At 36.7% G+C, this 17358-nt stretch overlaps 1 protein-coding gene across 3 annotated transcripts in view; it reads right to left on the reverse strand.

The window, feature by feature from the left end:
- Window positions 1-7175: 7175 nt before the first annotated feature.
- The window catches only part of LOC120533931 (peroxisomal succinyl-coenzyme A thioesterase-like), a 93658-nt gene continuing 83475 nt past the window's right edge, over window positions 7176-17358 (reverse strand). For all 3 annotated transcript variants that reach the window (XM_039761060.1, XM_039761058.1, XM_039761059.1), the window contains 2 exons: window positions 11258-11399; window positions 7176-7986 (listed from right to left, as the gene is read on the reverse strand). In XM_039761060.1, coding sequence (XP_039616994.1) covers window positions 7862-7986; window positions 11258-11399 — 267 coding nt within the window. In that variant the 3' untranslated portion in view covers window positions 7176-7861. The remainder of the gene's footprint in view (window positions 7987-11257; window positions 11400-17358) is intronic.

Raw genomic sequence — 17358 nt, forward strand, 5'->3', positions numbered from 1 at the left:
GTCCATAACATATCATATGCTTTATGTACATCAAAGATCTCTTTATTAACTTAAGCCTTATCAATATCTGACTCAAAACTCAATAGTGATTCCATTGTCATTCTCCCTTATTAAAATCTAGCTTAATGTAGAGCTAATTTTCCACGATTTTCCAAAAAATAATTTAACACTAGAATTCCTGAGGCCTATGAAAAAACTTGTAATTTCAGCCCACCTTAAATCCCTTCACACTTCTCCATCAGCATCTTTTGTTTTGTAAATGGTCTGCATTTTGAGTAGTGAGCTGCTATTATTATTATTTCTACAAACTTTACACCAGCTGGTACAGATGGAAATCAAAGGCTTCTTTTTGGGTGCGTACACCGTCAGCATGACGCTGTCAGATCTAAACACTAGCATGACGAATTGCTTGCGTACTGAAGTGGCTTTAGCCGCAGGTGGAAGTCCCATTTTGCTTATGGTGCAAAGCAGACTTGCATTGTGGTGCACAGCAATCTATTAGCCAGCGAAAACACTGTGAAGAAGCTGTCTGTTGCTACGGCCCTGCCTTTGTCCATTCTGATAGAGGTCATGGGACATCGTATCTTTGATTGCCGGTATAACAAATAATTCTGAGCAGGCATCAGCCACAGCGCTGCTCTTGTGAAAAGAATGGAGATAAGTGCCATCAACTTATAGAGGAAGAGGCAAGTTCATTCTACTAAGTGAATGTTACTGAGAGAATAAAACTGAGTAATAAAAAAACATGCACTTACTTTTACAAGTAGCCAAAATTTACACTGGGTGTTAAAGACTCAAATCAAATGTAAGTTTTTATTATACTGTAGAAATAACAATAATAGCAGCTCCAGAGTACCTGGTCTTGAACCCATGAGCTTCGGGTTATGAGGCGGCATTTCTTACCTCGGCATCATTCAAGAATACGTGTAAACTCCCTGTCGACTGACATTTGAGCTTGAGTTTTTAACTCATTGACAGTCACATGTAAATCAGATGTATTTTTTTGGTTATATTCCTAAATAATAGAGCATGTGTTTATTTGATATTTGGACTAAAGTCTTCACACATTACACACTTTTTGTCATTATTAGTATAACATGGAAAATGTTTCTGCTTTAGGTGTGTGTTCAGCATTTCTTGCATTTCTCACATTTTCTTTCGTCCTTCACTTACTCAGATCTTTGTAGACACTGAACACACACGAAATACAGTATATCATTATTTGGAATGAATGCATTATTTGCCCTATACAACTCCAGGCACCCCACACACAGATAAGGAGCCTTGGCTTGAGCTGGGAGACCTTTTTGCCTGTGAGCTGAGCTCCATCAATGTGGCGTATGGTACAGCAGGCTGTTTGCTGCTTCTGCTAATTGAGGCATTCACAAAACAAAAGACGCTGATGGAAACCAAAGTTACAATCACATATTTATAAACAATTGAATTTACATACTCATGATGAATTAATGCTTACACAACATCTGACATTTAACTCTGATTAATTCATTAGCTTACACACCTCTTATACAGGGTGGTCCAGATTATGCAGAACCAAAATCGTCTGGATGACTTTGATTTATGCGGGGACGATTCCAGTTCGGTGCGAAGATGATTATTCATGTCGTCAGTTCGCACACTTCTCGATGGTCCAGGATTTTTTGGGTGATTTTCTATGTAATAAACTTAACAAGTTATAGTATAATAAAAATTGCATAATTAGATCTGGACCACACTATACACTCATTCCGTTACATTCTTTATCCTTTTTAGTATTTAAGTTAATCTCTTACCCTTTCACATAAACTGTGTCCGTGACAACTATCAAGGCTTACAGTTGCAATTTTCTTTCATCATCTCCTCTCCTTGTTGCTCACACACCCTTCATTTCGTTTCTTAATATGTTTGTTTAACCCTTCATGCTACTACTAACTGGTATATTTTAATATGGACAATAACTATATTACCCCTTGATTTCCTTTATTTTCTTTCACCTTACGGGCAACCAAATGGGCAGCTGAGCAAACTGAGGAGAAACACACAATAACTACAAAACCAGCTGGTATTTGTTAAACGTGTTCTGTCATTCACTGCAACAGCATATAGAGCAGAGGATTGCCTCTTCTTAGTACAGTATTCAGTAGTCTGGTCTTGATTCACAGCTAGTATGATACTATCTCAGGTACACTGTAACTGACCTCTGATGTATTTTTTATTATTAAAGAAATAAAGAAATAGATTAGCCAAATGTAAAACTTTGATTTCACTTATCTCTACTACTTGTAGTAGGCAGAGACAGCAACAGTTCACAGATCAATTCATAGATTTAATGATGCATTATGTCTTTCAATTCCATGCTTTTTTGCTTTATCCACCAAAATGTCTACCTGGTAAAAAATATTGTTTTGTTTTAGTACACTAGTTTATACCCTTTCCTTTCTGTCTGTTTGTATGTCCTAAACCTCCGCTATACATAAATTGCCTAGATGTTCAAAATAAATGAAAACAACTTTAGTAAACTGTATCCAATAAAAAAAAAGTATTTAATGAGGTGCATCACCTACTCAGAACATTATAATTTATTTAAACTATTTGGTGCAAGGGGGCAACCTGCCTTACAATATTTAAGAAAAACTGCTATGTCTAATGTAAAACATATTACTGAGGCCATTACTTTGCATTCCATATTAATTTAATTCATAAAGTTTTTTCTCTTACAAAAAAAACTAATGTGTTGAAATTTGTCTTTCTAGAGGTTGGTTGTACTATAAATTATTAGTTTATTTTCCAAAAATCTATAATTTATATGTCATTTATCAGTAAGACTGTATTAATTTCATTTACATGACCATATCACATATCTAATTTTTCTCTTTTAAAAGTCCCATGTACATTCAGCAAACTGTCACTCCTTAAAACTTTCTGATTTAATGAGCCCCTCAGTTTATCAATTTATTTAATTTATTTATTCACATCTAACTTGCTTACATACATATCAACTAATTCATATTCTACTTGGATCATTATTTCAATACTGAAGCTCACAAACCTCATTAACAGATTTAGAGAATAGAAAATGTATGTGTTGCTGGTGCGATTTAGCCAAATTTACTTTAAAGATTTCCTCAGTTTGCTAGACAATTTATATCACATAAATAAATGGTTTTATCTTCCCAACAAATTCTATAGCTGAACAATTCCAAAAAAGACACAGCACAAGCATCCACTATTGCTTATTGCTACAGAGCAGTATCCACTATTCATAAAGGAAATGTCTCTTAACTGGTGTAGTTCAGCCTTCCAGGTTCTTGCTTTCTGGTAAGACAGCTTTGAAGGTTCAGATTTGGATCTCAAGAGAGTATACATATTGTAATAAGCGCTATATAGCGCCCGACCCGGCACAGACCACGCAGAGGCACGTGTACAAAACACAGGCTTTATTCTTTTTTTCTTCAGCCGTGGGGTACGTCTTCCCCGTGTCCCACAGGCCCAACACAGTCCCTAAAACACAAAGCACAAACTTGAACAACCTTTCCTGCCACCACCACTCCTCCCAGGCAACCTCGTCCTCTTCCTCCCGATTCTGGCCACGAATGGAGGAGGTTGCCTGCTTTATAGCCCACCCGGAAGTGCTCCAGGTGCCTGACCAGCTGGTCTTAATTGCACCTCCGGGTGGGGCTGGTAAGTTGTCCATTGTGGCAGCTGGCTCTACACAGCACCCCCTAGCAGCCACCCCATCTCCCAACCAGGCTGTGGTGGACTCCATGTCCCATGGAGCCACGGGGGAGACTGAGGAAGGACCTACTGCCAGGGAGGCTGCCCCCAGGCACCCCAGGGGAGGCATTGCACTGTCCATGGTGGCTCCCCCGGGACGTATGCAACAGAGGCGTCCCGGCCGGGCATGGGACCCGGCTGTCCGTCACAATATGATACAAAAAGATTAAAAAGCAAGACTCAGTTGTAAGAATATCTGCAATAAGATGTTACAACAAAGGGAACCTCAGTAACAGAAACCACCATTTCTGTAATTCAATATGATGCACAGCAGAGAGCTCCTAAAAGACATCCTCTGCCTTCCTTTGAGGATAAATACCAATTTCCAATGACAGGATCGAGCATATTGGCCACAAAACTATGAATCATGCAAGAGCTGAACAGAATTTTAGTATTACATTTTTCTCTAAAATAAGATTTTAAATTTAATTGGATTATCCTTTTTTGCAAACTTTTCAAACCGCTTTTAGAACACAACATTAAGATAAGTGTATATTTGAGTGAGGCCTTAGGGAACAAATTTAAAACTGCATTTGTAACACATTGCACAAAATAGTAAAACATGTAAACTTTATTTAACCTGTGGGTACTACACATGCAGGATTGCCAGAAGAATGTTTAGATAATTTCAACGGAGAATGGCAATTTCGTCTTTCTGCAGTTACTACTTTAATGACCCTCATAATTGAATGACTTATTGCATTAGCAGTAGGTGGTAAGGTTGGCAAATTTTCAAAATAGTAATCTCTCACTTTATTTTAATTTTAAGAATCAACATTTATTTGTAAATAGTATATTACTTGACAAAATCACTTGTTTCAGATTAAATAAAAATGCACTCCCTTGTAGCATTCCAGGCTTTTACAAAAGGCTACACAGATCAGCAGCATGTTGTAGGTCATAGCTGAATCACATTACAGCCAAATGAAAATAACACATACTCTTGAAAGGTTTTAAAATATAACAGTGCAAGCATTTAATCAACAGTATAAGGCTCTTCAGGAAAAATGTACTAATTTAGAAACAAAAAGTAGAAAAAAAGATGGGTTATATTTTGTTCAAAATATTTATGTTCACAGATTATGACACATAAAAATTGTATAATTATCACAGAGACAATTTCCAATTAAAAAGTAACAAAGCAGACAATTATGATTTAATTATAACTATACTAGATAATGAAGATGCTGCTTTCTGAACAGTTTTGTATGTATCTTATGGATTCTGCCCTAGTAATCACTAAAATCACTTTTAAATTGTCCTATCACATACTGTATTATCACAATCACCCATTTTTGTGATTTTCTCTCATATTTTAAATCTACTATTATGTTGTCCACAAAGTAATCTATTTAGTTTAGCCCAGGCATTCTGGGATATCCACTCAGTGCAAGTTGCACCAAACATGCAATGGATATGCTGAGGTTTAGGCCTATCCGTGTATACTTAGTCAGGATGGATGCTGGCAGGACAGGCTATAAAAGCGGATCCCATGCACAGATGTTTGATATAAATGTAATGCAAGTTTACATGTATGCACATGCACATGTTCAGGCATAGCACACAATCCATACTTAGCATTTATTGTTGAGAGAATAATGTGTTATAGCAGAAATATCTCAGCAATGCTGCAACAGTTGCTGTGCATTCTATTACATTTCTGGCTAGAAATCTATTAATACCCCAATCTGCCTTCAGCCATAAGACCATTGCTGCATGATGGCAGTTTGACAGTACCAAAGCCACCAGATACAGTGGTGTGAAAAACTATTTGCCCCCTTCCTGATTTCTTATTCTTTTGCATGTTTGTCACACAAAATGTTTCTGATCATCAAACACATTTAACCATTAGTCAAATATAACACAAGTAAACACAAAATGCAGTTTTTAAAATGATGGTTTTTATTATTTAGGGAGAAAAAAAATCCAAACCTACATGGCCCTGTGTGAAAAAGTAATTGCCCCCTTGTTAAAAAATAACCTAACTGTGGTGTATCACACCTGAGTTCAATTTCCGTAGCCACCCCCAGGCCTGATTACTGCCACACCTGTTTCAATCAAGAAATCACTTAAATAGGAGCTGCCTGACACAGAGAAGTAGACCAAAAGCACCTCAAAAGCTAGACATCATGCCAAGATCCAAAGAAATTCAGGAACAAATGAGAACAGAAGTCATTGAGATCTATCAGTCTGGTAAAGGTTATAAAGCTTTTTCTAAAGCTTTGGGACTCCAGCAAACCACAGTGAGAGCCATTATCCACAAATGGCAAAAACATGGAACAGTGGTGAACCTTCTCAGGTGTGGCCGGCCGACCAAACTTACCCCAAGAGCGCAGAGACGACTCATCCGAGAGGTCACAAAAGACCCCAGGACAAAGTCTAAAGAACTGCAGGCCTCACTTGCCTCAATTAAGGTCAGTGTTCACGACTCCACCATAAGAAAGAGACTGGGCAAAAACGGCCTGCATGGCAGATTTCCAAGACGCAAACCACTGTTAAGCAAAAGAACATTAGGGCTCGTCTCAATTTTGCTAAGAAACATCTCAATGATTGCCAAGACTTTTGGGAAAATACCTTGTGGACTGATGAGACAAAAGTGGAACTTTTGGAAGGCAAATGTCCCGTTACATCTGGCGTAAAAGGAACACAGCATTTCAGAAAAAGAACATCATACCAACAGTAAAATATGGTGGTGGTAGTGTGATGGTCTGGGGTTGTTTTGCTGCTTCAGGACCTGGAAGGCTTGCTGTGACAGATGGAACCATGAATTCTACTGTCTACCAAAAAATCCTGAAGGAGAATGTCCGGCCATCTGTTCGTCAACTCAAGCTGAAGTGATCTTGGGTGCTGCAACAGGACAATGACCCAAAAACACCAGCAAATCCACCTCTGAATGGCTGAAGAAAAACAAAATGAAGACTTTGGAGTGGCCTAGTCAAAGTCCTGACCTGAATCCAATTGAGATGGTATGGCATGACCTTAAAAAGGCGGTTCATGCTAGAAAACCCTCAAATAAAGCTGAATTACAACAATTCTGCAAAGATGAGTGGGCCAAAATTCCTCCAGAGCGCAGTAAAAGACTCATTGCAAGTTATCATGCGCTTGATTGCAGTTATTGCTGCTAAGGGTGGCCCAACCAGTTATTAGGTTCAGGGGGCAATTACTTTTTCACACAGGGCCATGTAGGTTTGGATTTTTTTCTCCTAAATAATAAAACCATCATTTAAAAACTGCATTTTGTGTTTACTTGTGTTATATTTGACTAATGGTTAAATGTGTTTGATGATCAGAAACATTTTGTGTGACAAACATGCAAAAGAATAAGAAATCAGGAAGGGGGCAAATAGTTTTTCACACCACTGTACATGTTACATAGATGCAATACACAAAGATGTCACAATACATATGAAAAATGTCAGGGATCCAGCCTTTGTATGGTGAGTTTTAACTAATAACATAGTCAGAATTAAATGACCTGGCAAGGGCTTGAGTTTTTCAAAAACAAAAGTAGAACTACTTGGTTCAAAACCACAATGTTGGAGTTTGTTGTTGCCAGGTATGAAAATTTCTGTCATTTCGACCACCAAGAGAATTTGACAAATTTCTTTATGTAGGTTGACAGCAAAACAGATCTTTTACATGAACTGGAATTTTTGTTGGTCTACAAATTAAACATGTCATCAATGACAAATACTTTGAAGAGATGCTAGTAGAGCTAGAGAAAACTAAAGCAAGACATTCAAGTATGATGTTGAGAATTTTCTTCCTGACTATAGAGAACCAAATTATGCCCAAGTGGTTGACAACATGCTTGAAGCATACAAAACAATGAAGTGCAATATGTCACTAAAGATTCTTTTCCTGCATTCACTCTTGGATTACTTGCCAGAAATGAACATGGCAGAAGATTTCACCAGGATATTGAAGATATGAAAATGCAGTATGAGTGTGAGTGGAACACATTAATGCTACCTAACTATTTTTGGATACTGAAAGGAGAAGCATCAGATTCCAAGTACAAACAAAAATCAGCAGCAAAACAGTTTTATCTCAATTTAAGTAAGGGAACAAGTCATCATCATTAAAATGATCATAATTTAGATAAACCAATATTAGAACTATACAGATGATGGTATAAAAAATGTAAAATCTTCTCCCAAGAGTCTTCCTGTGCAAATGAATGCTCCTTTGGTTGGCCTCCCCATAATATCACAACTACAGGAGATAAGAAAAGCAAACAGGTTATATAATATGTAGCATTGTTCATATTACTACAAGAGCCTAACAGCTACAGTATATTTCAGCTATTATTATCACTAAATCTGCATAGACTTGTAGTACTAGGGTGTTATACCGTGTTAGCCATTATGAACGTAGAGAACAGCCAAGCAAAATGATACCTTTTATTGGCTAACTAAAAAGATTACAATATGCAAGCTTTCGAGGCAACTCAAGCCCCTTCTTCAGGCATAGATTAAAAAAATGGAAAGTGGGGGAATGGTTCAAATCAGGGGTGGTGATTGTATCTCTACTTTAAAAATAAAAATAAAAAAACAGGATTGTGTTGAAAATATTATACATTTAAAAATACTTTGGTCACTTATTTATCAATGATAAACTCAATATATCAGTTATCTTAGGCCTCTAAGTGTTTAGATCTGACAGCACCGTCCTGACAGTGTATGCGCCCAAACTTTACACCGACTGTTACAGACTGAAATCAAAGACGGTTTCTTTTTGGGCGCATACATCTTATTACATGCGAGCAGAGCTCCGCCAAGGCAGGGGATGGGACAGCAGGCTGCTTGCTGCTTGTACTGTTTGACAAATTTAGAAAACAAAAGACGCTGATGGTAGAGGTATGAAGAGATTTTCGTAGGCTTTAGGAATTCTAGCATTACTCAGGTTTTAACTTTAAATAAACTACTTCATTAATTACGTTCTATTTTCATTGATGCATTCAACACTAACAAAGATGACATTAGTAAAAGAATAGCAGGATTAAAAGTGGAAAGAGATTAAGATGAACTGCTGGATATGTCAGTCGACTGCAGGGCACACTAACTTGCAAAGGACACATTTAAATCTGCCCACAGAATACATGCAGACATGGGGAGAATTTATAAACTACATGCAGACAGCAGCTACAAAGGGAATTAAACTTGCTCTCTTGAGCCATGTAGCAGCTGTGATAACCACTGCATTACTTTGCTTCCTTGATAAATAACAGCCTTCCAATTTGTCTTACCATTGCTTTCAAGTAACCAATCTAATAATTCAAGAAGCAATTGGTAGGGTAACTCAATTTTGCTTTTGTGTTTGATTTGGGCACAGTAAAAAAAAAAACAAAACACTCATCTCAGGAATAAAAAATGCACAACTATTTTTTAAATCTACTTTAAGGCTATTTTCTATAAACATGCCCTGCTTATGGTTGTAATTCAGAACTATATGATTTAAAATTCAGTCATTGCTATTGCTTTGTTGAAGCAACGATTATGAATATATACAAAAGATGCTCCAAGAATTCTAATATCATATATTTATAGAAATAAGAAGCATATGCTCTCAGACATATAGAAATACAAACAGTAATTATTATACATAAAGTTTTGAATTTGCGATTAAGCGTTCAGGCTGTTCTGAAATACTGAGAGATGCTTAAAGAATAACTTTTTTAAAAACTGCAATAATACATCATTTGAAAGAAAAGTTTGCAAGAGCAGGTTAGATAACTGATGTTACAGTACCTGTGATGCACCATGTTTCTTTCCTACAACTTTTCTATGCAGAGGGAGCTACTTTATTTTAACCCTCATACAGAGATAAATCAAACGGTCTAAATATGTTATCCAGATGATATAAAACTCTGAAATATTATTATTAATTTTCTCATTTGATACATAAAAATACTGTATGTATATATTTTGAGTTCAGTATTTATGATGTCTACAACAAAACGTACACTGTCATTAAAATCAAAGCAATACGTTTGTGCCACGATTGGGTGGAGTTTGTCTTTAAGCTGGTGGGGGCAGATGAACTATACAAAATGCATTTTTTAGAGTCTCAGCTGCACTGCCATGCATTTACATCACATCTTATGTCAAAAATGGTCAGTTGTTTGTAATAAAAATTTACAATATGAAATGGGTTTCACTTGCAAGAACACATTTAAAACTTTAAATTTACAAAAAAAAAGTACTTAAATACCATTGACGATATTTTAATGACAGAAAATGTTGCTTTTTAAAGTCTGTTGGTCTAAATATTTTAATTTGGCACTTTCTTTATTTTACAATTTAGAAAGCGTACGGATAGTGTAACATTTCAATGTGATGTAGTTAACTGATTTGGAAGTTGCAGTGTTTTCTGTTATTTGTTTGCGTCACTAAAGGCAGACATCACTTTTTTTTTTTTTTAAATATTTTGTCACAGTGGTATGTGTGATGTGTGATGGAGATTTGCTCAGACTGCCATATCACATTGTGTACAGCCAGACATAAGCACCAGGTACGCATGAACTACCATAATCACTTAAATCGCGTGTGCTGACTACTGAGAATATGATTTCTGACAGGAGTGGCTGTCTATTAGACATGTATATTTTGTGAACATTATTTTCTTCTTTTACAAACTAAAATAACTTCTCTCAAGCTAAATTTGAATCAGTCTGTAAATGAAATTGTACAGAATATTTCTCTATTTGTTTTTAAGATAGGCAACATGCAAAAGAGAGTGGCTTTAGGATTAAAGTATTCATTTACTCATCCATCTGCTAAACTCGTTTATCCAGGACATGACAGGGGACAGCTGGAGTCTATCCCAGCAAGCAACAGGCACAGCAGGAACAACCCCTATACAGGAGCCAACCCATTACAGTGTGAACTCACACACGCAGAAAATCACAGCAAAATTTAGCATTGCCAATTCACCTAACTTGCAAGTCTTTGGACTGTGGGAGGAAACTGGAGCAAACCCATGTTGCTCCACATGCCAGCTCACTGCAGAGAGCAACCGAGGAGCAACCTCCAGTCTCCTTCATATGAGGCAGCAGCACTATAACTGTATCAATGCGTAATTCATTTACTGTTAATATATTTTCATGAACTGTAGCTTTATAAAATTGAGGAAAATTTACCATTTGAGACTTATTTCAGAAAACTAGTGCATTTTTTGGGATTAGGGTTTTGGGGTCAGGCATCCTGTCCACCCCTAAAGACACAAACTGAGAATTTTTGTTTTTTTATTTTTATTCAGCAAATTGCAAAAAAAACTAAGCCCACTATGCTAAAGTAGCTTTGTTTGGTGTAGAAATCTACTCTACTACTGCTAAGTTTGAATGCAGCATTGCAAAAAACATCATAATTGTAACAAAAAAAATAATTAATAGAAGATGTACTATGGAAGTACTGTGAAAACAGAAGTACTACATAGAGTTTACTTCAATTTAATAAACTACTTTTAGCATGATATTTACCCTTACCTTTCTGTTGGGTAAATACAGAAATAAAATTGCTGAAACGAGTATGGGGACTGTAGGGTGGTTCTATAAGATGCCCAGCTTTAGGATAAATTAGTGTGGTCAACAGATGTTCATTTCCAGCTGCCTTCATCATATGCCCCATCTGAAAGTAAAAAAAAAATGCTTATGGGAAAACTGTGCCTTAAAGGTTTAGTATTTCACTGCTAAACATAGCAAAGGGATCCAATGACAAACATATTGTCTGCAGGTTTTGCTGTTAAGTATTCTTTTTCAACACCAAATAATTCTGAAAATTAAGAAAGAAGATTTTTCAAGTATCATTTAAAATTTTTTATTAGCTTTAAGTATTATCAAAATATAGAGTTGTAGCAAAACAGAAAGAATTTGTTTAGAATTTTGAATTGAGCTTTATTAATCAATACTCAACAAGTCATTAACAATAACAAAAGAAAAGCAAACAAAGAAAATCCCAACTTACTCCAAAAAAACAAGACTTAATTCATATGTTAAACTAGGGGCCTTTGACCCCTGCTCGCTTTACTCGTCAACTCCCCCGGCCTGCACTACACGCCAGCCACTTCGCGTCTCTGCTGCTCGCGTTGTGAAGAGGGGCCCCGGCTCAGTCGCTCCTCTGAAACCCTCTTTTAAATGGAGATACAATGGGAAACAAAGTTTTTTTTTTTGTTTTTTTTTATTTTATTTTATTAATTTTATTACAATCCATACATAGCAATCAAGTTTTTACAAAAAAAATTATGTTAAGAACAGATCGATCCCCACCCTGAGAGAGAGAGCAAGCCAAGCGTGTAAAATTTAAGGCTTGTAAAATACCTAAATTAATAAATTCTCTGTGCTTTATAAACTTATTTTAAAATATTACTGATTAGATCCTGCCATGTTTTGAAAAAAGTCTGTACAGATCCTCTAACTGAGTATTTGATTTTTTCCAATTTCAAATAATATAACACATCAGTTTCCCACTGACTTAAAGAGGAGAGTTTGGGTTCTTCCAGTTTATCAGAATAAGTCTGCGTGCCAACAGTGTAGTGAATGCAATCACAATTTGTTTGTCTTTCTCCACTTTAAGCCCCTCTGGAAGAACCCCAAACACAGCTGTTAATGGGTTAGGAGGGATTGTGAGTCCAAGGCTGTCTGAGAGGTAATTAAAAATTTTTGTCCAGAATAATGTTAATTTGGTGCAGGCCCAGAACATGTGACCCAGTGAGGCTGGGGCTTGGTTGCAACGTTCGCAGGTTGGATCATGCCCTGGAAACATTTTGGAGAGTTTTAGTGAGACAGATGTGCTCGATATATAATTTTGAGTTGTATAATTGTATGCTTTGCGCATATGGAGCTTGAGTGAATTCTCTGCATTGCTACTTTCCACTCCTTTTCTGATATTTTAATTGAGAGATCTTTTCCCAGTGTCCTCTTGGATCTTTGAAAGGAAGGGATTGTAAAATGATTTTATATATTGTAGAGATGGAGTCTAACTCCTTGAAATTGAGCAATATTTTTCCAGCGTGGATGAGGGTGCAAGATGAGGAAAATCTGGAAGGTTCTGTTTAACAAAGTTCCTGATTTGAAGATAGTGAAAGAAATGTGTAGCTGGAATGTTAAATTTGGAATGTAATTGTTCATAGGATGCAAAGGCGTTGTCTATATAAAGATCTCTAAGCAAGTTAATTCCAAATTTTTCCAGATATTAAAACTGCATATGTTTGTGAAGGTTGAAAGAGGTGGTTCTCTTGCAGGGTGCCACAGAAGAAGCTTCTCCGTCTTAAAATGCTTTCTACATTGGTTCCAGATTCTAAGTGAGTGGAGCACAATTGGGTTATTAGTGTATTGCCGATAGCGTGTGTTTATTGGAGCACAGAGCAAGGAATACAAAGAAGTACTGCAGGATTTTACTTCTATTGCGGTCCATGCCTGTGTATGTTCTTCTATTTGTGTCCAGGTTCTTATCGCCTGTATATTTGCTGCCCAGTAATAAAACTGGAAGTTAGGTAGAGCCATGCCGCCTTCTGCCTTTTGTCTTTGTAGGGTCGCTCTTTTGATGCGTGGATGTTTTGAATTCCAAATAAATGAGGTTATTGTTGAATCTAATTGCTTAAAGAATGATTTATTAATGTATATTGGTATGTTTTGAAATAAAAAGGAGCTTAGGAAGAATATTCATCTTAACAGTGTTAATTCTTCCAGCTAGTGTGAGATGAAGGGTTGACCATCTATGCAAGTCTTGTTTAATTTTTTCCATGCAGACGCGAAATTTTGTTGATAAAGAGCTTTATGTTTACTTGTGATGTTTACCCAGGTATTTAAACTGTTCTTCAATGATAAAAGGTAGGGTGTCTAATCTAATATTATATGCTTGAGAATTCACTGGAAAGAGTACACTTTTATTCAGATTAATTCTGAGACCAGAGAGCTTTTGAAATTCTGTGAGTGCTGCTAAGACTGCAGGCACAGAATTTTCTGGGTCCGATATATACAGTACCATGTCATCTGCATATAATGAGATTTTCTGTTCCAGTCCTTCTCTGCTAATCCCCTTTATCTGATCAGTATTTCGACAATGTATTGCCAGTGGTTCAATGGCAATGCAAACAACAGCGGTGACAAGGGCATCCTTGTCTTGTGCCACGTTCTAGTTTAAAGTAGTCTGAGCAAATGTTATTGATGCAAACTGAAGCTTCTGGGTTAGTATACAGTAATTTAATCCATGCACAAATGTTGGGCCAAACCCAAACTTCTCCAAAATAGTAAAAGGTATTTCCATTCAATCATGTCGAATGCTTTTCTGCATCCAATGATAATAATATTTCTGGGGTGTTTGATTTAGTTGGTGAGTATATTACATTAAACAGGCGTCGAAGATTTGAAGATAAGTGTCGGCCCCTAATAAATCCAGTTTGGTCTTGTGATATTACGAGGGAGCACTTTCTCCATCCTTCTAGCTATGATTTTAGAGAGTATTTTAACGTCGTTATTCAGAAGTGAAATTGTTCTGTATGATGCACATTGTAATAAGTCCTTATTTTGTTTTGGAAAGACAGTGATTAGTGCTTGGCGAAAGGTTTGTGGAAGAGATTGGTTATCTCTGGCTTCTGTAAATGTTGCTAATAGGAGGGAGCTAGCTGAGCGGAGAATTTCTTGTAAAACTCTGCAGGGTAGCCGTCAGGGCCTGCTGCTTTTCCACCTTGGAGTGACTTTATAGCATCTAGTAATTCTGATAATGCAGAGGTTTATCAAGTTCCTCCACACTAAAAGCGTCAATTTGTGGTATCTGTAATGTATCCAGAAATGCATTAGATTGTATATTGTCTTCTTTAAACTCAGTAGTATATAGGGATTTATAGTAGTCTCTGAAAGTGTACATTATATTTTTGTGTTCGATGATTTTATCTCCGTTAGTGTTAGTGATTACGAGATTGCGTTGCATACATCTTGCTTGTGAATTTGTTGAGCTAAAAGCTTATTAGCTTTCTCTCCATGTTCATAATAATGATGTCTGGATTTGTAAATTAGTTGTTCAGTTTCTTTAGTTGTCAAGAGGTTTAATTCTGAATGTAGAGCCTGCCTCCTCTTATGTAGAGTCTCGCTTGGTAGTCTGGCATGTTCTTCATCTATTTTAGTAATTTAGCTTTTTCTCTCTGCTACTTTCTTTGCTTGGATTTATTTCTGTGGGAAAGATATGAGATAATCTGTCCTCTTAAGAAGGCCTTAAGAGTTTCCCAGAGTATTCCTGCAGAGATCTCAGGGGATGTATTTGTCTCTAGAAAGAATTTGATTTGTTTGGATATAAATTCAGTACAATTCTCGTCAGCTAATAGAAGCGGTTGAGGCCATCTGGGGGTGAGTGTATGGGGCTTAGTAATTTCAGCTCCAAGATCATAGGAGCATGGTCTGAAATAACAATAGCATCGTATTTACAAGATTTAATCTTAGGCAAGAAGTTATTATCTATAAAGTAATCAATCCTTGAGTAGCAATGATGTACTGGTGAGTAGAAAGAATATGTTCTTGAATTTGGGTTTAAAACCTCCAGGGATCTGATAAGTTGTGATCAGTTATAAACTTTGTAATTATCTTTGCGGTGTTAGTTGCGTTCCCCTGTGGAGGAAGTCTTATCTAAAAGTGGATTTAGAACACAATTAAAGTCCCCAGCCATTATAACTTTATGAGTGTTCAGATTGGGAATGGATGCAAATAAATTTTGTATAAATTCCTTATCATCAACATTAGGTGCATAAACATTTATCAAAATCATTTTACAGTTAGATAAGTCTCCCATGACCATTACATATCTCCCTTCAGGATCCAATACTACATCTGATGCTACAAATGGTACTGTTCTATGTATGAGAATTCCCACCCTCTAGTTTTCTTTGTAAAACTAGAATGGAACATTTGGCCAGTCCAGTCTTTTGCAGCGGAACTGATCCTTACTTAGTAAGTGGGTTTCCTGTAAAAATACTATTTTAGCATTTAGACCTGTTAGGTGAGAAAGTACTTTCTTTCTCTTTAATTCGTGATTCAGGCCTTTAACATTCCAGCTTACGAAGTTAACTGTCCCATCATGGAGACACTGATTCTGAGTTTTTGATGTCATTTTATAGTCTTAACTGGAAGTGAAATAGTTTAGGTCTTAATTTCCTATTTCCCCAAGAGTTGTTGCCATGCAGCTTATTATTACGTTGATAGTTATAATTATAAAGATTGAGATGATAGATTAGGTATAGATCAAGCCTGCTCTCTTTCTCTTCCCCCCTTAACCCCCACCCTCCCTTTTGCCTCCCCAAGTGAGGCTAAAACCCACTTCACGCAGTCCCAGTCCTCTGACATACCCAGAGACAGAGCACGTCCAAAGCACATCAAGCCCCATGCAGTGGCGCTTTAGGTTAAAAGATAGAGATATCTGTTACCAATATAGTCTTTAAAAGAGGAAAAAAAAAAAAAATTTTGCACTTAAGATATATATATAGTCTTCAGCAATTTTAGTACATTAAGATGATACCCCCAGATAATAAACCCGGGTGATGGTGTTAAAGATGTGTCCAAAATAAGCATAACAAGTCTTAATGCAGTAATAGCAATAACAGTAAACCAAGGGTATGATATTGAACAGTCTCGTTTAGGGTACACATGAAATAATTAGAAAAGAAAAAGAAAAAAAGGAGGAAAAGTAATTAAGCACAATAAAACATAAACATATAGCCCCTAGTAATACTAAGTAATAATAAAAATATATGAGAATATATGCTGATAAAAAACCCGTATTTTAAAACGAATAGATCAGACAGTAGATTATTAATCCTAGCATTATCATTTACCGCCATGACTCACTATTATGTATCAGAATAGTCCCGGGATCAGCTTTCTTAATTCATTTTCTGCTCCTTCCTTGCTAGTGAAGACATAGAAATGACCTTGCCATTCCACTTTCAGTTTTGCCGGATACAGGAGGCTGTATTTGACACTGGCTTGCCGTAGCCGCTGTTTAATATTATAGAAGGCTGCGCGTTTAATAGCTGTTGCTGGAGAGAAGTCAGGGAAGATACGAATGTGGTTATTTTCATATATAATATCTTCCTTGTTTCTGAGGAGTGCCATCACCTCTAGCTTAAATGATAATCGTTCAAAACGAACTATAAAAGATCTTGGTCGGGGTCTGGCGGTGTTTGATCCGCGCGCGTAAGCCGCTGCTATCTCAGATTCTGCTTTAAAGTCGCCCCCGATTATTTTAGAAAAAAAGGTTTTTTTTTTTTAACCTCCGATTTGCTCGATCTGCTGCTGCGTGCCAAACATTTTAAAGCCTGTACAGCAGCTGTCCTTTTGTCTCACTGCCTTGTCTCTCTTCTCCCTCAGACATCCTCTGCATACTTCTGTCATATCACCTATATCCATACGCCTCTTCATTGGGAAGAAGCACTACTTTTCCCTGAGGTCAACATGAATTAAACAAACTACAAATCTCCGACTTAAAGTTTAAATCTGAACAATATATTCAATCTCTTTCTGCTGTTCCATTATTTCACCGAGTAATAATTTCCATTTGTTTGTGCTAACGCAATCTTAACTATGATTTTTTTGAGACTTTC

The sequence above is a fragment of the Polypterus senegalus genome, chromosome 8 (assembly GCF_016835505.1).
Source record: "Polypterus senegalus isolate Bchr_013 chromosome 8, ASM1683550v1, whole genome shotgun sequence".
Lineage (NCBI taxonomy): Eukaryota > Metazoa > Chordata > Cladistia > Polypteriformes > Polypteridae > Polypterus > Polypterus senegalus.